Below are 23177 nucleotides of genomic sequence, written 5' to 3'. Positions count from 1 at the left end.
AAAGAGCTGTAATAGACTCAAAATGAGACTAATCTCTAGTCCTGTGAATAGAACTTTGAATCTACTGCATCTCGGTTTAAAGTCGATGTGCCACTTTGAATTGCACCAGCCAAAGACCTGGTGCGATCACCACGATGAACATCTTCCGCACTAATATATTTTCGCTCCCCTGTACAACTTTCCACCAAAATATTTGCCAGAAACAAAAAGTTTGGTGCCTAATTGAAAAGCATACATAACAAGGCAGTCCTAATTCATCTGGGATTTAGGCAAGAGAGTCACTGTCTGCTCTTTACCTTTGAATAAGAATGTTAATGAACATCTGAAAATGTAATCTTTCTAAAATAATTAAAGGTAAAATCCACCCCAGAAAAATGTTGATTTGAATAAATAGAGAAAAATCAAACTAGCAAAACGCTGAAGATTTCATCAAAATCGGAGAGTTTTGACATTTTAAAGTTTTGCTTATTTTTCACAAAACAGTGATATGCACAACTCGAATGAGACAGTCGATGATGTCCCTCACTCATTTTTTCTTTTGTTTTTTTATTGTTTGAATTATACAATATTTCATTTTTTTTATAGATTTGACAATAAGGACCAACTTGACTGAATCATATAGTATTAAACAATACTCATTCCACATGTTTAGAGAGGAATCAATCGTTGTTTCACTTGACAATGAGGAGAAAAATAGAATATTCCCTATTTCATATAATGAAATACAAAAGAAATAGTGAGTGGAAGACATCATCAGTCTCCTTATTTGCATATCCACCAGGATGTGCATATAACTGTTGTGTGAAATTAAGCAAAACTTTAAAATGTCATTACTTTCTTATTTTACATCCGATTTTGATAAAATTTTCAGTGTTGTGCTTGTTGGATTTTTCTCTTTTTATTCAAATCAACATTTTGTTGGGGTGGACTTGTCCTTTAAGAAAAGCCCTCTGCCCATTTTTATGATACAGCATAATCGGGAAGAAAAGATACATTGCAGACAATAACAGTTACACTTTAATTTAATTTAGGTTATTCAAAGAGCTAAGTAATAGCATTACCTCTCTTTCTGTTCTTTGAGTTTCTGCCGAGCGATAAACTGAGTATCTTTACGGATCTCTCTGACAGCACCCTTCATCTCTCTACGGTGACGATGGATTAATCTCTGTTGTTCATCGCGCTCCTTGTTTCCTGTGCTACGATACTTCCTCGTCGGATCATAACTGTGAAAAAGATACAAGTTTTCATACATATTTCTGTTTAATATCTAGAAAGAAAATACAATATGGGCCCCGTCTTACAAAGAGTTGCGATTGATCTGATCAACCACAACTATGGACGGCCAGCAATGTCAACATCTAAAATGCAAATTTGTTCAAAACATTTTCTAGATATGATGTATAATCATACATTCATTGTTCTCTTGACGATTCAGTGTGATTCTCTTTGTTTACTAAGGAGATTGTGTGAATTTCCTGTAGAAAAAATTATGGTATGGATGGGTTTCCATACATTTGAGACTTGAGATTGATTGGATCACTCGTAACTCTTTGTAAGACAGGGCCCTGGGCCTCTATCTTACAAAGAGTTATGATTGATCCAATCAATTGTAACTCTGGAAATCCATCAATGTCATAATTTTTTCTACAGGAAATTTGCAAAATGTCCTTTGTAAACAAAGGAGAACACACCAAATTGTCAAGTCAATGAATTTATGGATATACATTCATATCTAGAATTTTTTTTGAACAAACATGCATAAAAAATATGTTGAATTTGCTGGTCTGTTGTAAGACATGTTTCTATCACATCAAGGATAATTAACAACCATTTAGAGTACCTTTTAATCTTAGAACAGATAAAAATATGACTCTTTAAAGAACACAAAACTTTAAGATATTTAGAAATAACAATTATGGACTGAACTTTTCACTACGATCTTAGCCTAAAACCTAGCTCTGGACACCACACCGTTTCATAAATGTTGTTGATCTTTGACAGATACTATAGTAAAGCCTACATGTAGCTCACACCTTTTGCTTTAAGCTGCGTACACACATCTATTCTATGAGCTAGGTGGAGCTCGTAAAGCATTGCGCGAAATGAAGGGAGATAAAAGTGAGTTAGATTGAGCACTAACGGCTGCGTAAGCCGTTAGCTGTTGCCTGTCAACGCCGCTCCTTGCTCGCATGGATTTTGGTTGAATTGGGGTTAAGATCAGTTGCAGATGTTTTAAACATCACTACCAAGAAAGAACCCAAGGCTTCTGCGTTAGTCTGCGTATTGACCTTGTATTGGCTTGTTTTGTTGTATTGCCGCTGGCTGTGATTGTCTGCGTTTGGGCAATAAGCGGCTTAACACAAGCCCAAAATGTAAAGACGTGAGCCAGGCTTAATGGCAAGTGACCAGTGCCCCCCCTCACTGGAACTGAATAATGCCTTGTTAATTGTCAGTGCTGACTGCCTTTCATGAGATAGAGTATGTACTCGGGCCCTTATCATCCTTATTACATCCGAAGATAACAAATACATGTATATCCGTCACCCAAAGAAGGGCGTTTGCAGAGTGTTGGAACATGTTTGCAAATATATTGGGATCAATGCATACATGTATGATGCCGACTGCGGCACATCTGCCAATGGTCAATTTCATCAACAATGCACTTTTATCATCCATAAGAAAATAAATGGTGTCTGAGATAGTGACAGATCTAAAACAGTGGGTTTTTCCTTTTTTTGGGGGAGGGGGTGTTCATGAAAATGATACAATTTCTTGACTTTATTATTAGCTTACTTTTCTTCAATCTTTGGTTCAAACATTTTGAGAGGAGCTGGTTTCTTCTTCTCGACTTCAAGAACTTTCCTTGTCCGCTGTCTGCTGCCCTCTATGTGTAAATGGACTTCATCTCCCAGTGACTGATGAGACGAAAAATATGGTTATTGGTCACCATTAAATGAAAGTATGATATTAATTATGATACTAGATACAACACAAACTGACAAGAGTTTGTGTCTTCTTTTTTGTTTTGTTTGAACTACAAATTTGAAACATAGGTTTTTACATCAATACCGCTATTTAACTGGGTGTTGTGGCGTGCACCGGTAATCCAAGCTTATAGTCGGGGAAGTTACAAATTGATGCAGAGGTTCGAGCCCTGATCACGTCTTCCGGATGGTGACGTTAAAGGTCGGTCCGAAACGTAAATAATCATATCTGATTGATACACGTCTAACAAAACTCAAATACACACACACTACCGGTATTCTACATTTTGATAGTTTATAAAATATATTTTTGTGCTTATTATTTACTTAATATTCATTTAAGCAGCACATTTTCCTACTAACAATTGAATATTATCTGTCAATGATAACCAAATAGTTTTCCACAGCATTGATGCATGAAAAAAGAGTGCAGTAACCTAAAATAAATAAATTTAATGAACAAATTTTTAAAAATGTTTGACATACTTGGTTTCCCATATTTTTTACACAGAGTTAGACCATGTCCTAAATTAAACCAAAATTCAGAATATGGAACCTTGTGTAAAAAAAAAATAAAACCTCCTATGCGATGTCCCAACCTCCAGTTATAAGCATGAAATCAAACCGGACAACAGGGCCCCGTCTTATAAAGAGTTGCGAATGATCCGATCAACCACAACTATGGAAAGCCAGCAACGTCAACATCTAATATGGACATATGGTCAAAATATTTTCTAGATATGATTATATTCATACAATCATTGTTTTCTTGGAAATTCAGTGAGCTTCTCTTTGTTTAAAAAGGACATTGTGAAAATTTCTTAGAGAAAAAATTATGACACTGATGGATTTTCATAAAGTTGAGGTTGATCGGATCAATCATAGCTCTTTGTAAGACGGGGCCCTGATTTAAGGAAGGATAACATTATTGACATCACTTGATCATAATAAAGACGTAAAATCATCACCTCACCTGAATTTCATGGTTGTATTTATTCAGCAGTAGCTCTTTATCTTGTAGGAGGGTGTAGATGGGGGAGAAGATCTCTGGATAACTGGGTAGATCTACATAGAGTTTAGAGAACTGGTGGAGGAGATGGCAGGTTAGACCAACGGCCCACGTAGAGAACTCTGCTTGGTCCAGGTCATCGGGGTCTATCATCAGGTCCAGGATCTTCACCGGTTTCAGTTCAGATTTACTGTTTAGTGTTAAACCCATACACCAAAGTGGAAAAGTCATGGTTGGTTTAAAAAAAAACCCACACCTAGTTTCCAAGAATGCATGTAGCATTTCCATTTATTTGAATGCAGGATAAAAAAGCACTGTCAATTAATGCCTTGCTCACGGGCATAGGTACCCTTGCCAGGGATCGAAACCCGGACTTTCAAATGTCTAGTCGGCGCCTTAGACCACTCGACCATGGCACCTACATGGTTGGTTGATTCATAGATGCTCGTGAAAATAACTTTAATGGAACAAAAATGTACTGAACACTGGCTCACAGCAGACTTGTCCATGAAAATCACTATCAAGATTCATGATAGGTGATTTAAGTTCAATCATCATTGATTTGATAATTTTCTCACGAACAAGATACTTGATGTTTTACTCTTGTCTTTGCAACATAATCCCAAACAAGTTTGTTTATGTCTTGCTATTATGGTAGTGGATAACAAAGAAAGTACCAATCAAAGACAAAGAAATCAAGTAGACATCATGATAGTTGTGCAAAATACTTTTAAGATTCCCCTTTACTTTATGATACAATAGTGAGGTATTTTTTTAATTTTTGATAAGCACTTTTACTTTATTATTACTACAATTATGAATTTGCAGCTTCCTTTTAATTGATACAGCCCATATTCAAAATTTGATAAAATACAAACATATGGTTGGTTCATAGCATTGGAAATCAATTTAATCTATGACTTCATATTTTCTGCAAAATTACAATGAATAGATATAGAAATGGCTCGGCTCAACTGACCTCGTTCCCTCGTGTCTAAGGAGTTTGGCAAATCTTCCAGAGTGTTTGAAGGGCGCCACCACAAGTCCTCCTGTCTTACTCTCATGGTCCGATGCCATGAATAGAATACCTCGTAAGAAGTTGATGACTTCAGGAACAAGACGTTTTGACAGTGACACATACTGAGAAAGAAAATTTAAGTTTAAAATCGTGAAAAATTTAAGAGCACAATTGGACCAAAAAAAATATCAATTAATATATTTTGTTAATACTAATTTATGATACATAAGAAACTTAAATTCACCCAAACCTAAATATCAAAATATCACAAATTTAGTGTTCATTTAATATTCACTTGGTCTGTTTCTCATATAGTCTAATACACATGGGCTACTTCATAGTAAAATGAAAATGTGGTAAAAAAACCCTGAATAATCTATTAAATCGTATAGCGTAACTGGAAATAATACAATATGATAAATGGGGTAAGTGGCAATTAGGCCAAATGGTTATTGAATTATCTGGTCTGAGATAAACTAGGATAAGACCATGAGGGATGAAATCAAATGGAAAGTTGACAATTTACATTATGAACACCTCAGATGCTCACATGAAATGACAATTACTTAGAATTTGACATCATCATTTCATGCACATGTGATACATGTTTAATTACTTACTTAGATAGAAATGAAGGAAACTTATTCTTGTATATTTCTCATTCTCATAATTCTCAACCACAAACTTGTAAAATTGTAACAATACATTTAGAATGGTCTTAAACTGACCTTGTGGAAGAGATTGCAGAGGAAGAGGCCAAAGGTCACATCCTGACATGACCTCACCTGACACTGACTCAAAATGGCCCCCATGAAGAGCATTGTGGGTGTGACGACACTGTGACGAAAGTCAGATGTTGGGAAGAGGACCGACACCAGCTTGAAGTAGAGAAGCTGCAACAAAAATGTAAACACTCTTACAGTTTGTATCTTAAAACTTTGACCCTTATCCCTATCATGGCAACAACACTCCAGCCAATGACAACCTGGTTTACCATGTGGTTTTTACCGACAAATGAGCAGTTACCTACCGATTGGGTAATGGCAAATTTGAAGTCCATCGCAACAGAACGACAATGGATATCCAAGGGTTACAACTTCAATCAAACCTGGCATTATTACAATCATGTGTTGGTATAATTAGGAAGTAGAATTCATTGTTCAATAATGAAATTCAGTAATAAAATTAATCAACCAATCAACAGGCTATGGCTAATGGGGTCACTTCCAAGAAACTCATGTTGAGCATTACTTTAAAATGACTGGAATACAAAGTTAAAAAATAATCTCCATAATATAACTGCAAAAGGTTGGCTTACGAAACAAGCCTTGGAATTAATTTCAGACTGTAGGGGCTTTCTCAAGGGACACAAGCCATGTTTAACAAGGGAAAGGGGAGGGGATGAGTGAAGGGGGGGGGGGAAAGAAGAGGAGAAGGGGAAGCCAGAAGGGAGAGATGAAGGGGAGAGGGAAGGGAATGGGGGAAGAAAGAGATGGATGGTAGAAGAGTGGAGGGGATGAAGGAGGGGAGAGGGATAGGAAGAGGGAGGATATAAGGTGAAAGTGGAGAGGCAGAGGGAGGAAAGAAGTGGATGGTGGAAGGGGAGACAGAAGATGAAAGGCGAGAGGAAGTATATGGAGAGGCAAGAATGGAAACGAAGGAGGTACAAGAAAGGGGGCGAGGAGAGTGGCTGAAACCAGGGGAGATTGGAGGGAAAGTGGTGGAACATGAGAGAAGTTGGGATAACATTCACTCACCACATCCAATGAAGGAAACATTGACCTTCCTTTGTCTTCAGTCTCTTTGTTGAAAATTTCAAACTTCTCACTAATGATCGCTTGTAGGCCGTTACCCGAGGATAGCGCACAGGTCTGTGTCAAATCATATAGATGCCTACAAAAAAGATAGACCCCAAAACATTTCTTGACCGGTGGCATTTCCAATACAAAAAAATCTTGCTATCTACCAATTACAGCTCAGAAGATTAAAATCACTTTATTTAGCAAAACAAAACAAAAAAATCCCAACATATAATGAATTAAAAATTCATATATATTTTTTTTCATTACCTTTTCTCCCACAATAATCCATGTAAGCTCAACTCCATATTGTTTCAGTCAAGGAGTATGGTTTACTAATAAAGTGGATCCAAGTTGTTGTGCATGTTACAGAAATTAATTTTAAAAAATCAAACACACATTTGAAATGCTTGCTTGTGATTGGATAAAAATCAAGTTGTGTTCGATTGCATCCCTTTGTGCAACAGGCCCCTTGTCACCTTAGCAGCGATAATACCGTCATACTTACTTTGTTAGACCATTGATAAAGTCCGCCTCCAAATCCCTGCCTCGTTTCACATACTTCCCCATGAGTTGATATGTCAACGAGGTGAGGGTCTCTAGTTTAGCCTTGTTACCATCGGAGAGACTCGGATGGTGGCATTTGATCATCCTCTCTAAGATGGTCAGCTGGTTGCTAGGGGTGTGGCCAGACAACACATCCTCGAGCTCTTCAAGGCATGTTGGAGCTGAAGTAAAAAAAAAAAACCAATAGGACTAATCGTTTGATGGTGCGAATGATTTGGATTGAGGAATATTCAAACACACTGGCCTGTATTTTGAACATGGATTTAATAGAATCTCTGGCATAAAACTGTGACTTAACTTGGCATAGCCAATGATAACACAAATCTCTAACAGTAGAGATCCAATGTATCAGCTCTTATGACAATTGGATCATCCAAAAGAGTATTATAATAAGTCAATAGCAGCATAAATGAATCTTTATTCACCATTAGTAAACATAAAACACAATTAAAAAAAATAATTTTTGCTTCCAATGATGTTCAAGCCCCAGCCGTGTCAGACCAAAAAGACGTTAAAAAGAGGGAGTTGCTGCTACCCTTGTTTGGCGTTCAACGATTTAAGGAATAGAGCAACGTCGATCTGGTGTTGCACAGTGCCTGCCGGGTCAACAATCAATTGGGCAAAATGAATTTTGGTAGCATTTCTATATCAGATTTCTAATATGAACAATTAAATATGGATTTCATTTCATACATTGTTCAGTTTCCAAACACAAACTTCCATTATTCTAAATAAAGGGTATAAGTTTCAGGTCTTCCATACTTGGATATAAAGCACTTCTTTCATAGGAAAACTTGGAAAGAATTTAGGAAGAAAATATTTACCTTTGAATGTGTACGGAAGCTCTTCCTTGGCTAACCTTATAATTTCTTCTCTCTTCTGTATGATAAAATCACAAAATAGTATTCAGGTCAACATATTTGACTAACTATAATCTTTAATAAACTCTCTCTTTTGGATGTGGAGTCATGCGTTTGTTTGTACAAGAAAAAGTACATTTCATTGCTACACCAATAGAGGCAATTGTTTTTCACACACACACTTCAAGTTTCAAACTATCCCAAGTGTTCAATAATGTTGATTATATCAGAAAATCTTTATAAAGTCAGAGACCCAACTCAATTTTAATTAAATTTGGACATTTTGGTAAACATAGCATCATCACATCACAATATTGGACATTCATATAGACATCATATGGACATATTGCTTAACCATATTCATTTTATTGACTCTGAATTCAACTTTGAAAATAAATACTCTCATTAAATTTACAAAAAACTTCATATGGACTTATTCAATTTTTAAAGAAGCCTCCCCGCCTATCAGCCAGACTTGGCAACTCTGAAATGATTCATACCTTTTTATTTTCCTCTGGTTCTTGTATGGAGACTTTCTTTGAAACACTCTGCTTATTGTCTTTCTTCAAGGAGCTTTTCATCTTCAAAGTCCTATCATGCTCCTTATCATCATTGTCGTTGTCATCATCATCTGATTCAGAAGGCTCAGATTCCAAATCAGAAGCATCGTCATCCTCCTCATCATTATCGCTCTCCTCATCTTCTTCATCGTCATCATCTTCTTCATCGTCATCATCATCATCATCTCCTTCTTCCTTCTCCTCTTTCTCCTCTGCGTCAGATTCACCTGCAGAATACAAAGACATGTGCATTTAGCCAAATGCAGAATATTTTTGGCCTTATGCTAAAAGGGCTGTATCACTACCAATAGTCAATTGTTTTATTGTAACCATTCAAATGCAAGGCTGACAATACTGGCAACACTGTCAGCCTTATAAATGTTTTTGTTTTCTTCATACATTTACTGCATAATCTTTTCCTGTATAATACCAACATCCCCCCACAACAAAAAATATTTTTGTAGTCATCACAACCTGCTCTTCTCATCACTTTTGTTTTTTTTATGCAAAGACATTGTCACATGCAAAGACATTGTCACAATGTGACAAAATACGGAATAAAAAACATTGTAAAGATTTTAATGAAGTACAATATGGCATTCTTCATTGACCCAGCGACAAATTGCAGCAATTGAATCTATCCAAAAGAGAGCGCTGAGATTGATGCTAAGTAAGGAGTATGAATCATATGAACTATCTATGAAGCGTTGCACCTTGGTCACTCTGAGGGACCGTAGAGATGAACTGTGTCAAAAGTTTGCCTTACAACTGTTCAAGAACTTTCGTGATTGGCTCCCACCTGCAAGGTTATCATACCGAGAGCTCCGAAACAGTCAAAGACTCACAGAAATTAGATGTTGGACGGAAAGGTATCGCAAAAGTGCGTTACCATATCTTGTCCGCTTGGTGAACTCTAAACTGTAGATCTGTCTCAACATACAGTACCAGTTGGCTGCTTCTGGCTCGCTATTGCATTGTGGGGCGGAGAGCAGTAGATTCGGTGGACCCTGGGTGGACCGAGTCTATTGTTTTCTGTTTTGTGGTGTAGTGGTGAGTTAGAAGTGGCTGACTGGTGGTGTATATTTTGTTCTTAAATTATTTTTTACACTTTTAATTACCATGGCAATCATTGTATCCATTATTTACTGTACATGCATATTGAAAATGTTTCTTATCAGTTTACAGTCTCATTAATTTAGCATAATTGTTTGGTAGTTTGTTCTTGATTTCTCCCGATTTATTTCCTTACTTTCCTTAACCCTATCTAGGCCGGGGTATTTAGGGAGTTCATATGGCCGGGGGGGGGGGCCTCCCAGGCCCCCCTTGAGATCTCAGCCGTCGACCGCGCGATCGCGCCGAAAATTGGCACGCAGGTTGTCTTGGATATAATCTACAAAATTGTATAGTAATTTATTTCATGCAAATTGTTATGAAGTAATTATGCTAATTTATGCGTAATTAGTATTCGAAATCATACTTTTTCCTCTAAATCCATAAATAAAGCTCCAAATGTTCTAATTTTTGGCATAGAAACTCTTTGTGGTTTTCTTAGCAAGTTTACATGAAAAAAATTGTGATATCTGATCAATTTCTTATGTATTATATTGTTTTTTGCAATTTCTTTTGTATTTCTATGTTTTTTGGACCCTTTGTTTTTCAATGAAATTCATTGGGGACTCTTCTAAGATCATAAACAGCATAAAATACATACATTTAGACCAGCAAAACTAAAAATAATCTACATTTATGATTTTTGGTTGAAAACACAATTTACATTGACTTTGTACACGAAATCACGTTTTTGAGCAATTTTTGGTCTGACATGCACTTACACAACGTTGCGTAATTTCGGAACCGCGTACCCGGGTGACACAAAATTGGTCTCAAAAGTTGCGCAAGACTTGAAAGTAAAAAGTCAGCGAGCAGCGCGGTCAAAAAAATTTGCGCAGCGAAAATATCGCGCGACTCGTTGAGGGAGGGGCCTCGGAGGCCCCCCCCCCCCCGGCATAGATAGGGTTAAGTTACTCTCACATTAGACAGTAATTTTTGATGCTCTTTTCTCATTTTCATTTTCAATCTACTTGAAGCCGTTACAACAAATTTCCTTTTAATTCTTCTTTAAACCCATATCACATCACAATAATTTTATATTTAGTATTTTTTTCCAACATATGCACTTTTTTCAAAGCTTTCCAAAACTAAGATCACTTCTTCATTATTATCATGATTATACCGTAATTGTCTTTGTAATTTCTTGATTCTTTTGTAACATTACTTTTTTGTTGATTTTATGTGTATTTTTATGCTTTTTTGTAAAACATTTGTCAATTCAGCTTAACAAGCTGCGATCATATGTTTTAATAAATCTTGAATCTTGAATCATATGTTATATTGACGTATATCTCTAGTAATCCACAGTAGAGAACAAATTAACATCGATAATAGCAAATTATGAAAAGATTTGAACAACCATGCACTTCTCAGCCAAATGAAAATGATATTTCACTTTTCGTCAACAATCGACCATTCATTATGCTCTCGTTTAATTTTTCAAGCAGCTGGGAAAATCATGCCAAAGAAATTAGAATGTGCAATTCAGCAAGAGATATGAAAAAATTTACAAAACAATGCCCACATTGAAATATGGAAACCTACCTTGATCAAATCCAAATGAAGGAACGCCATCACTATAACTCAGAGTGCTTCGATTATCACGGGTTAACTCAAATCTAGAAGAAAAAAAGGATTTGAAGAAGGGAAAGTAAGTACATAAGGTATTTTGCTTATAACTATTAATGTTTTTATACAGTGCTTAATACATCATTAACCCCATCTAGGCCGGGGGGGGGGGGGGCTCAGAGGCCCCCCCCCCTCACTTTCAAGTCTTGCAAATCTTTTTAGACCAAATTTGTGACGCCTGGGTAGGCGGTTCCCAAATTTTGCAACATTCTGCTACAGAATGTATTTCAAAGAAACCTCAAAATCAACAAAACTTCTGATTTATGGATTGAAAATAATAGATAATCTCGAAATGACTAATTGTCTAAATAACTTGACATTTTAATAAAATTTGATATTGTTGATAAAAACAACAAAAGCATAATCCTGTCAGGTTTCATGGAAAATATATCTCCATTTCAGGCAAAAAAAAAAAGAATCTTTCATTTCCGGGGGCTACTTCTTAAAACCTACTACCTTAATCCGCAACACTGGATAAGCTTTAACATTGCAGTATATGGATATTTCCAGGCTATTTTGAGCATTTCAGGGGCGAAATCACCCACAGCACCCGTGTGTTTTTCTCCCTGCACCATATGGTCATGTACCCAGCATAAGGTGTGGTTAGTCGACCAAGAGGACAGATTTTTCAGACAAGCATATACAGTTGAGGCAAAAAGAGCATATCATGCTCTTTCACATGATTGGGATGCCGTTGGGATTAAAGTATATTTCAGGTGGAATTTTCTTTGAAAAAAAAAAGTAATATTCATGCCAAATGTATTCTATTGTTTGTTAGTATATTTTCAAACATCGTTTCATAGAAATATATCAATGTCAAATCTATGATTATATTACATTTTCTATCATATGTCACCACTGAACAAAAAAGTGTAATCTGAAATGTTTGTGTTCAGAAGAAACTAGCACGAATATGAAATGTTTTTGTCAAGTTTTTATTTTTAATTTGTGTAAAATATGAAAAAAATTTGGGAAAAAATGACACCTATATATTTTTCAGCTCCTGATGACAAAGCAATGTGATGAAGGGGCATGACATACTCGTTTGTTTGATATCAAATTTGTCATGATAGCACAAATATTTTATAAGATACAGTAAATTTAATGATGCTTGGCAAGTGTCAACTTTTCTTTGAATTTCCTGGGTGTATGTAAACTTCTGGCCTCAACTGTATGTTAATGTCATCACATTTATCGAAACGAGGGTCAAGGCTTTGGGGATGGGTCTTAGTTTATACAGTTTGAATCATTCAGTTATGAATATTTACATCATTAATGGCTTGTTATTTTACCTCAAAGATATATCTTTATTACTAGTACTGCCACTGCTTTTCACAGAGTTGGCAAATTAAAACTGAACTCCCCATAAAAGTCAATATTAGTTTGAGTAACAGGGCTTGAATTAATCCTAGACCACCAAATACACCAGTGATTGGCATCTCTATTTGGCCTTGCATAATTTAAATTGTTGATATTAGTGCTGTATTAGAGAAATGTGCCTTTTCTAAAAGATGGCCTTGCCTTAAAAACATGGGTCGTGTGGTCCAGTGGTTAGAGCATTGGACTCATGATCGCAAGGTTGTGAATTAGAATCCTCACTCTGCCATTGTCTCCACTTTGATTAAAAGGCCCGAGAGTAATATCTGTCGTCTATAAGGTCAGCTACTATGACTGATTAACCTAGACGTAAAAATGTTTCCTAGGTAATTGGTTATATACCAGCTTGGCAATTACCAGCAAAATGCTGTCCTGCCGAGTTCCTACGGGAGTTACCATAAACGGAAACAGAACATATTTAAATTAAGGACGAAAGTAAGTAAAAATTCTTCACCCGTCATTCAGATCATCAGCTGACAGGTATTGCATCCTTCGTTTGTTCTCCTCTTCTTCGGTCTCTGTGATCCCTTTCATTCTTCGCTGTCGATCTGCTTCCATCTTCTCCAATTTTTCCTTCTCTTCCTTGGCGAGCTCCTCAGGGGTTTTCATCCTGTCTGAAGCCTGTCATGGGATGATTCATGAATATTCATTATTAGTAAACCACCGATTACTTTGCATATGATAATATCAAGTCTTTATGCACTTTGGGTAATATGTAAAAAATTCAGTAATTTCAAGTTTTATTTAATGATTTACATCTAAATTGACACATCATGCATAAATTAATCAGCATACATTTTGTAGCTTACATTGTGGGGAACATGGGTGTCAATTTTTTCGTCTTGATCACATGATTAAAGGGGAATCCATCCTTGGCCATAAAATGTTGTGTTGGGAAAGAGAAAAATAAATTAAACAGAATGGTGAAAGTTTGACAGAAATCGGACAAGCAATAAGAAAGTTATAGCTTCCATTAAAATTGAGATCCCTAATAGTATGTAGATTTCACATTGGCAACTGGGTAAGTAAATTATGACAAGGGGCAAGGACAACTTTCCCATAGGCCATGTACTTTATTATCAGGGATTTGTGGTTTTCTCCTAAATATCCATTCGCCTGGGGCAGTAATCTAAATATAACTCAGGTAGTATATTGTTTTATGTCCTCATGAAAGAAAAATATAATTTGAAATAAAACTTTTGGGAAAAATGACATTTTAGCCATATGTATTGGAGTACATTGAAGAGTAGTCCTTGCCTTACATTACTATGACATCCCATATGTGGCCAATTTGAAGTCTCTATGAGTATAGTGATTACCAATATTTACAACATTAAAAAGTTCATAACTTTCTTGTTGTTTGTCCAATATTGTTCAAACCTTCACCTATCAACTTGTATGATTTTTCTTTTTCTTATAAAAACAAAATTTTATTTGGGTTGGATTTCCCTATAAGGGCAATATGGAGGGACCAAAAAAGCCCCACCCCCACTGCTATGCAATTTCAAAATAAGGTGGGCTATATAGAGTCAATACATCACTTAATTTTTTCACAAAGTCCTGAACCTGTACAAAAGCTTGTAGGAATGCTAAGAGACAATGAAGATGAGTGAGTTGAAAACAATTATAAAGATTACCTTGGCTCTCATATCAAAGATGAGTTCTTTCACAGACATATCATAGTCATCTGGTTTGTTCTCTCTTTCCTTCTTGCACTGCAAAAAACAAAAACAAAACAAAAAAACAAACAAATTATAAAACATATTCTTAAAATACTTGTTATTCTTCGGTAAACCAATCTTTAAAGGGGGACTCTGCTTCCCAATAAAAGATTTCAACAAAATGGCATGGCAAGAGTCTGCTGCTGTTTTAAGACTAAAAATCGTTAATTGGCAAATAGATATTCAGATATAACATGAACAGGATAATAGATAATAAAAAAAATCATCTCGATGTACTAGGCCATCCCTTGGCAAGGCATCAATCAACAATTTGCCTCTCTCCATCCAGGTTTCAAATAGGTTCCCGGTAGTAATGGAAAGCCTATGTAATACATCTAGCAATTGAGTTGTGGACCTATTGTTGGAATGCTCCCAAGGGAGTGGAGAAGATGTGCAGGCATGCCATATTCTGATGATCAGATCTGATATCTGCAAAGTGCTTCTGGGCTCTGTTGCAAAAAAATTACTATTACGGTAACTTTGTCATCCAATGGTATCTACCATGGTAACGCTGATCAACAGCCAATCAGAATCAAGGATTCCATGACAGATACCATTGGATGGCAAAGTTACCATAATATACTTTTATGCAACAGGGCCCTGATGTCGGAATATTATCATTACTACTAAGAATTGATGTATGACCTTACCTCGACGTTGGCTATGAACTGTGCTACGAAATTGAACTCTTGATCTAGTTGCTCAGTAAGCTTCACAACATCTTCCTTCTCGCTCTGCCGGTTGAACTGAAAGTTTAACATAAAAATATTATACAAATACATTTAGCATACCCTATAGTGTTTTCATTAACTCTTTGTCCTGTAAATTATGAAATCCATGAATGAATTTTATTTTCAAAGTTGGAGTGGCCAACTGACATCGAATGGCATTTTGCATATTTGTTTATTACAGCCAACAGATGAAACACAGAATTGGTGACACTAGTTGACCAAAGCAGGGAAAAGGTCAATACAGATTTTAAAAACCAACAAGAGAGAAGCTATAAAATATGAAGAAAATATATTTTCTTTCAATTATCATACAATCTTGATACATCCTAATATTTATCTTTGTGGTTAGGTAATAATGGTTGAATTATGGAATTTCCAAAATTCCCTTGTCTCACAAATGATTATCACTGGTCAAAACTTGTACCTGGCCTGAGGGAGGGAGGGGGGGGGGGCAACCTTGCCCCATTTTTCAGCTTGCCTATATTTTGCTTTTTCATTTTTCTTTATTCCATCCAACTTTTTGTTGAAACAATTCTTGAAACTTACTTACACACTTTTGTAAGAAATGCGATGTGAAACAAGTGCAAGAAAGGGAGCATAACTTGATAAAAAAAAGAATGCTATTTACCTTGTCTTTCTTAGATTTGGCGATGATTTCTTCAAATATTTCATGTCGGGTCTTGGGCTTTCCTTCCTAAAGAAAATAAAGAAATATTCAAATGAAAACAAAAATCACAAATGTAGAAATCAAGGCTTAACAATTTCAGTATAGTTTCTGAAGTACTATCAATATTCACAAGATACATTAACTTCAAATATATAGTTAAATGCAGATGTCAATCACGCATAACACATTCTCAGAGTCAAGACATGCAAACGAAAATAGTATAGACCAATTCGCTGTACGAACCTCGTCAGTCTTCTTCTTCGTCAGAAATCCACCAAAATGTTCTTCTGCTACAAACTTTTCTGAAATGAGCAGAGAGAATGCCAAAGGAGGACGTGAACATATGAGAACAAATAGGATGCCAACAAGCTAAAAAACATATGCTCTAAAAACAGTTTGGGTACCATCATTTCATTTGGGTTCCTGGACTCACAAAATGAATTCTCTAGCACTAACACCTGTAAACTTTTTATTCAGATATTTGTTCATAACAAGAAATCCAATCTCTATAGATCTGGGCCCCGTCTTACAAAGAATTACGATTGATCCAATCAATCGTGACTCTATGGAAATCCATCAGTGTCATCCTTTTTTTCTACAGAAATTCGCAAAATGTCCTTTGTAAACAAAGAAGAACACCCCAAATTGTCAAGAAATCAATGAATTTATGGATATGCATTCACATCTAGAATTTTTTTGAACAAACATGCATTTCATATGTTGACTTTGCTGGCTTTCCATAGTTGCAATTGATCGGATCAATCGCAACTCTTTGTAAGATGGTCCCCTGATTTCAAGTTCAATTGATGGCATCAAAATGACAACGAATCGCATTTGACATTTATGCACAGATCACTAGTCATATGAAAAATTATGTGTAAAGTTGCACATATATTACAGACACATTTAATGAAATGCCACCCTTGATGATGATGAACAGCCAACATTAAAAGGTGCAAGCCACCCCAGTATGCCACACATTATTCACAAAATTCTGGAAAAGTTGGGTCTTCAGTTCGGTTTATTTTCATTTGATCCAATGCCAATTCGTCTAATTACAAACTTGTCTACTATCATTTGGTCTACCATCAGTTTGTCCAATATCCCCACGATCTCATTGCCATTTCGTCCACTCACCATTTCGTCTAATAACCAGTTGGTCCAATAGCCAGTTAGTCCATATACCATTTGGTCTGATTAGACTTGGTGTTAATTGGCCAAAATGAATGAAAATAAAACGAATATTAGACCAACTGGTTATAAGATGAACTGGTGATTAGACAAAGTGATGATTGGACCAAATGGTTATTCGATCAAATGGCTGTTAGACAAAATGTTGATGGACTGGATTAGACTAAATGAAGGTAGACCATGTGGTGGGTGGACGAGTCGGCAGTGGACGAATTGGCAATCTACCTTTAGTTTAGATTTGAAGGTCTCAATGTTGTTACAATTACGAAGTTGACATAAACTTTTCATGACTCTTCCAAGGATACAAATGAATGAATACTTACTATCTATCAAACCCGTGTCGTCCTCATCACTCTCAAGATCCGGCTCCTCAAACTTCTCCAAACTTGATAAAGACTGGCCGTAATGTGTCAAATCTTCGTCCGTATTCAGACTGTACAAGCTAGACTTCTCATGTGTTCTCTATTGAACACAAACAAACATCAAGAGAAAGATAAATATTTAAAAGCATTTCACAAAATTTCATTCAGCCATTTAATACAACACAAGCTTTGCAAACATGCATTATTTTGAACACTCATAAATTTTCATTCTGTAAGGAATATTTGTATCCTACATGTAATTGAAAACTCAATACCCGATATGAATGATATTATAGTAAAAAAGCTTAACATGGATTTGTGGGAATAGGTGTTTAAATGATATAAAGGAGCACATTAACATAACAGTCAATTTAGTAATGCATTTGAAGGGATAGATGAAGATTACAGAAATTATTTTGCATTTTATACACACAGTTTTCAACTGTGTTGAAGCAAAAGTTCTTGGAAATGCTCTCATTCATCACGAAAGATGGATCAATTAAATATGATTTTGTATTTAGTAAAACTATATGGAAAATTCTGTTTGATTTCTAACTTCACACAGAGATATAGACATTTGATCCACTCGATACTCCACCCTCAAAGACCAGTGAAAGGCGCCCACAGTCATGAGATAAGTCATGAAATCAATAATCAAAGAAAACAAACCTGTTTTTCCAGCGTAAACCTCTCCATCATCTTCTCCTCGACTGACATTCCAGGATCGTCCTCTCCTAGTCTTCTGTCAAGGAACTTGTTCGTTTTATGCCGTTGTTTGTACTCCTGCAGCAGGGTGGCATTTCTCTGCACATAGAATAAAGAATTTTTGGGAGTTGAGAATTTGTCATGATTGCTAATAACAAAGATGAGTGGGGTCAAAATTGGAAAAGAACAAAATGAGACACAAATTTTTGCCCTAAAATGCCAGACACATGGTCCATCAGTACTTTTTTTTCTCTTGCTGGTTAATTCTGTGCCCAATAGCTTCCCATCATAGTTTTATAATACAGTTAACATATTTCTTTAACGATGCACGGTGGCCTTTTTTGAAAAAAACACAACGATAGAAAAACAACCCATACAAAACTTTGGAGGGACCAGCCAGCCAGATCCACCACTGTGCAAGCTCGAATACATTACATGTAATTCACAACTTCAGTTTGGAAGATTCAAAATGGCAAAGAGAACCTTACCTTTTGCAGTCCTTTAGACCTGGATACCGCCGGCATTCCTTTTCCATGTTTGTTCTTTCTTCCTAGAATGTTGTGCTTTTGTTTGTTGATTTTAACTTCAAATGGATTGTGTTTAACGTCTGTTGACTTGCTGCGCTGTTCCACTTTGGATGTCAGACCTCGTCTTTTCTTATTCTTGGCCATGTTTCTATTATCTCACAATCACCCATCCATCAAAAGCGGTGCATCGAAGACATTCAGGTCAATCTGCCATGGTTTAAAATAAAAATACAAATCAGCCATGGCATGGTTTAACATTGTGCGATCTGATATACATGCTGGCAGGCAAGATCAGGCATAAAAGTTTTTGTAGCCAACCCAAATGCACGTTTTAGGACAATTTGTATTTACATTTTACACAAATTTGATTACCTGAATTTCAGCAACATCATGCATCGGGAACAGGTCTATTTCGGATCCGACATATTTTATCTCAACATTGTCATGAAAACTATCAGTCGAACTTCGTCTTTGCAGTACATGCATTTTTGACACGGACTAAAGTTAGCAATCATAATTCATGCAAATGGCTGACTAAACTAAACATACAGTAGCCTACATGTAAAACCACATGGTAACACAAATTTTATAGCTAACTTTGGTTCATAATTGAATTTATAGACTAGGCCTACAGCAAAGACGAAGTCTGACTGCGACCACTCATCCTACGTACATGTACAAAGTTATAATATAACCTCTTCCCTATCGAGAAAACCTGCATTGGCAAGATTTTCCCCCAGTGCTCCTCTCCTCGATTGGAGACATTCATGTACTTGTATGTGACACTTGGCTGAAGGGGTAGTGTCCCTTCGATTGAGTTTCAAATTCAAGTATGCCAAGACAAGTTTGCCTTTCGACCGAGAACTTGTCCTCGGGGATGAGGTAAGCCCGGATCCCATCGATTCTCTCTGTGTGGACCAGCACATCTACACATCATGAAAAATGTGTCAAACGTTATACGCATTGTGTTTATGTAGGGAGCATGGGAACATTTTAGAGACACAAGACATCGGTCTGGTAAGAAATCTGTTCCATTTATGTAATTTTTAATTCAAATTTTGAATCCTTTATATGTTTTAAGAGTATTCTATAAAGGAAAAAAAAACAGGATTAACCCCGTTTTATCAAAATGATTTTTCGTAAATGTGGATTTCCTGGTGAAATCAATGTTAGTTTAGACCTTTTATGTGTTTCAACACAGGCCTACTTACATTAGGCTTCTTCTTCCAAAGTGCTGCTTCAAACTGATGAAGATAAACGCACTGGTTGTGAGTGTATGTGTGGAACTTTTCACATACTATTATTTCACATCAAAAGCTAGAACTTCTTGTTCTTCTCCGTTTAACGACAAGACAATGTCATAAGAACATCAGAGGCCGTTTGGCTACATGCAGCATTACAGCTGAGTGAGGTCCCATTACATTTAAATTAAACTTCAGTAGCACAACATGTCCAGTATTAGGTCAGTTTTTATTTCAATGGCTGTTGAAAACTCAGGAATAATTTAGAAGCCACCAAAATGTGATATTTCAGAGATCTAAGCATGTATCACCACCTTGATAAATGTTCAGCCCACTGACCACTTTGGAAATTGGTCAAACTGGCCTCTCAAGTGGTCAGTGTCATCACAGTTTTTCACTTCTTGGTTTTCTTAGCATATGAGCTATATGGCCATGATTTAGACACTTGTAAATGTCCATTGTATCTGCTGGTAGAATGAATTTAATATGTGTGTGAAGAGTACTTCCTACATGTAGATGTTCACTTTACTGCAGCTAAAATGCAAGGGTGCCTTCAACAAGGAGATACAGGGCGTCACACATTATTCTTGCCATGTGGTTAGCCTGGAGGCTTCTGGGGAGTAAAAGTCATCTACTCTACGTAGGCTTACTCCCCATTGAAGCCTCGGCGACAGCACGCACATCGCACGATTTGCGTGCTGTCGCCAAGCGGAAGACAAAGAAATCAAGATGGCGACGTAAACACGGCCGTAAGCTCTTCCCATCTTTTCATAACATTTTTCTCGTTTTTTTTATGAATTCTTCTTTAAAAATGAAATCGATATCGCAGAAATGTCGGAAATGAAGTTGAAACCCATGTACATGATTTAGGGCTAGATCTTTTAGAGGGAAAGTAAAAATCTAGGGGGCGAAAGTTTCAGGTTTTGTGGCCGTATGTGCATGACTATGCCTAAGCGTCCCAGCAGGGTCGGAATTACACGGGGGTGACGGGCAATTTGGCCCCCATGACAGCCCAAATCGCCCCTAAAAATTCTCAAAACCCAATGCTTTGGGGCGACTATTTATTTCAGAATCGCCCCAATAAAATACCATCGACAATGTAAAAAATACTTCACATAATACGTTCTCCGGCGGCGGAGCAAGCGCATCTTTTATATCGCCCTTGCTAGCTTAAGTTGAACGGTCGATGCAATATCCGAACCTTCATTAACACCGGAAGCTTCGCGATTGTAAAATAAACGCGCAATGCAATATGGGATGCGGAGTACGCATAGTCTTTAGCACGGGGTTTTAGAATTATTGACGCACTTGCCGCATGGCTTATGTACATGTACGCGTGCACGATTAGACTGCACAGCTGGTAACGAGACCACGTGCATCGTACAGTATATTATGTGTACTAGGCATGCACAGAATTGTATGCGATCAGCTGGTGATTGTGACAGCGCTGATTATCGAGTCGGAGTGCGAGATTGATAAGTTTCTAATTCGAGTTCAACCTGGCTTAGCCAAACGGCCAGAGCCAGCGCCAGAAGCCTCTCCAAATCGAGATACTGTTGAGAAGAATAAGCCAAAAAAGAAACAGTACTGTACAGAGACAATCGACAATAAAGTCTTAGGGCCTCGATTGGCTTGAATCTGAAGTGTGTGAAGCTGAAGGCGACTCTGGTGCACTAGCGTACCTACGGGGGGGGGGGGGGCAGTCTGCCCCCCTGACGAGTCACAACCCATGCACCTTTTTTTTTTTTTTTTTTTTGCTTGTCAATTTTTTGGGCGGACGAATTTGCCCCCCTGTGAAAATCCTAGGTACGCCACTGCTCTGGTGGGATCACTGTTGTTTATTGTAAGGCCTGTAGCCTACAGTAATTACAGTTAAAAATGTTCTGAGCTTTTAGGCATCACATTGAGTCTCGGAATTTCAAAAGGTAATTGCTGATATGCGATAAAAAAAGTAGCCCCATGAATTAGAAAATAGCCCCAAGATATTCAGTGGTAGCCCCAATGTAAAAAAAAAAGTAGCCCCTAAAAAAAAATAATTCCTACCCTGCGTCCCAGGCTTCAATGGGGAGTAAGCCTACGTAGACTCGTAGAGTAGATGACTTTACTCCCCAGAAGCCTAGGCTCCAGGCTACATGTGTTTGACACTTGCCCAGTTTACCGTCACCCGAGTATTTTGTGTGCATAACCATTATGTCTTAAAGTGATCATTTCACTTTGTTCTGATTTAAAAAATTCTCCTTTTTGTTCCTGAAAATGGGCTAAACATTAGGCTTATAGTGTTAAAATACCATCCCAAAAGTTTCATAGTATTATATTTACAGGATCAATTTTAAAACCTTGGAGATGTAAACCATAGTTTGAAAATAATTGGGAGTTGGTTTCAATGACTATGTGTATACAGGGAATCTGTGCACCACAACACATTATTTCTAGATGAACACAGCATGACCTACATACAGTGTGTACAAGGTATACACTGAATGTACAGTTCAGCTTATAGCGTGTGTATAGGAGATACACACAACAGAAGGCAGTCAAAATAGCCAACAGACTTTTTGAATTGGAGAAAACTGGTCATAAGCTGAACCCGTCTACTAGATGGTTCTCAAAATCAGGCTAATAAATTGCTACTTGTATCTAAATTAGAGATTTTCATCCTATATTGTGGTCTGTTTCAGGGTTTTTGAGGACAAATACAGGCACTCATACGCACGTTTCAACTCAGTTTGAGAATTTTTTAAATCAGCTGCTCACAAAGTTAAACGATCCCTTTAAGTATGTGAATGTTATTGGCACAGATATTTTGCTCCTTGTCCACGTACGTGCAGTCGCCGCTGGCTAACGTCAGCTTAATGGACGACGCCATATTGCCAGATTCAGGCAGATTTGGCCCGCGCCCTCACCGGCTAACGCTCGGCTAAAACTCGAACGCCATTCACCCATACACTAATTCCCCTTGATTACCGTTGTTAAAAACCTCTGTCAAATCTTTTCCAGCATTTTTATGAATTAGCGATTGATGTTTTTCCGTTTATCAAATATCCTTCATTATACACATATTTTTTTCATATTTATAACATTTTTATTTTAATCACAATTTCAGTCCAAACGCGGTTCAG

General features: G+C 36.9%; 1 protein-coding gene across 1 annotated transcript in view; it reads right to left on the bottom strand.

Annotated features, from left to right (window-relative positions):
- Positions 1-23177, bottom strand: part of LOC129272607 (nucleolar protein 14-like) — a 31622-nt gene that overhangs the window by 4065 nt on the left and 4380 nt on the right. Inside the window, exons 2-19 of the mRNA XM_064108048.1 lie at positions 18779-19024; positions 18255-18389; positions 17547-17685; positions 16276-16334; positions 15994-16059; positions 15285-15380; positions 14551-14628; positions 13368-13534; positions 11453-11526; positions 8738-9024; positions 8202-8256; positions 7319-7538; positions 6769-6904; positions 5740-5904; positions 4973-5133; positions 3958-4183; positions 2794-2915; positions 1062-1223 (exon numbers count right to left, since the gene is read on the bottom strand). Coding sequence (XP_063964118.1) covers positions 1062-1223; positions 2794-2915; positions 3958-4183; positions 4973-5133; positions 5740-5904; positions 6769-6904; positions 7319-7538; positions 8202-8256; positions 8738-9024; positions 11453-11526; positions 13368-13534; positions 14551-14628; positions 15285-15380; positions 15994-16059; positions 16276-16334; positions 17547-17685; positions 18255-18389; positions 18779-18961 — 2531 coding nt within the window. The 5' untranslated portion in view covers positions 18962-19024. The remainder of the gene's footprint in view (positions 1-1061; positions 1224-2793; positions 2916-3957; positions 4184-4972; positions 5134-5739; positions 5905-6768; positions 6905-7318; positions 7539-8201; positions 8257-8737; positions 9025-11452; positions 11527-13367; positions 13535-14550; positions 14629-15284; positions 15381-15993; positions 16060-16275; positions 16335-17546; positions 17686-18254; positions 18390-18778; positions 19025-23177) is intronic.

This window comes from Lytechinus pictus, chromosome 12, assembly GCF_037042905.1.
Source record: "Lytechinus pictus isolate F3 Inbred chromosome 12, Lp3.0, whole genome shotgun sequence".
In the NCBI taxonomy this organism is placed as follows: domain Eukaryota; kingdom Metazoa; phylum Echinodermata; class Echinoidea; order Temnopleuroida; family Toxopneustidae; genus Lytechinus; species Lytechinus pictus.
Note: the sequence above shows the minus strand (reverse complement) of the source record. Positions and strands in the feature narration are given on the sequence as shown.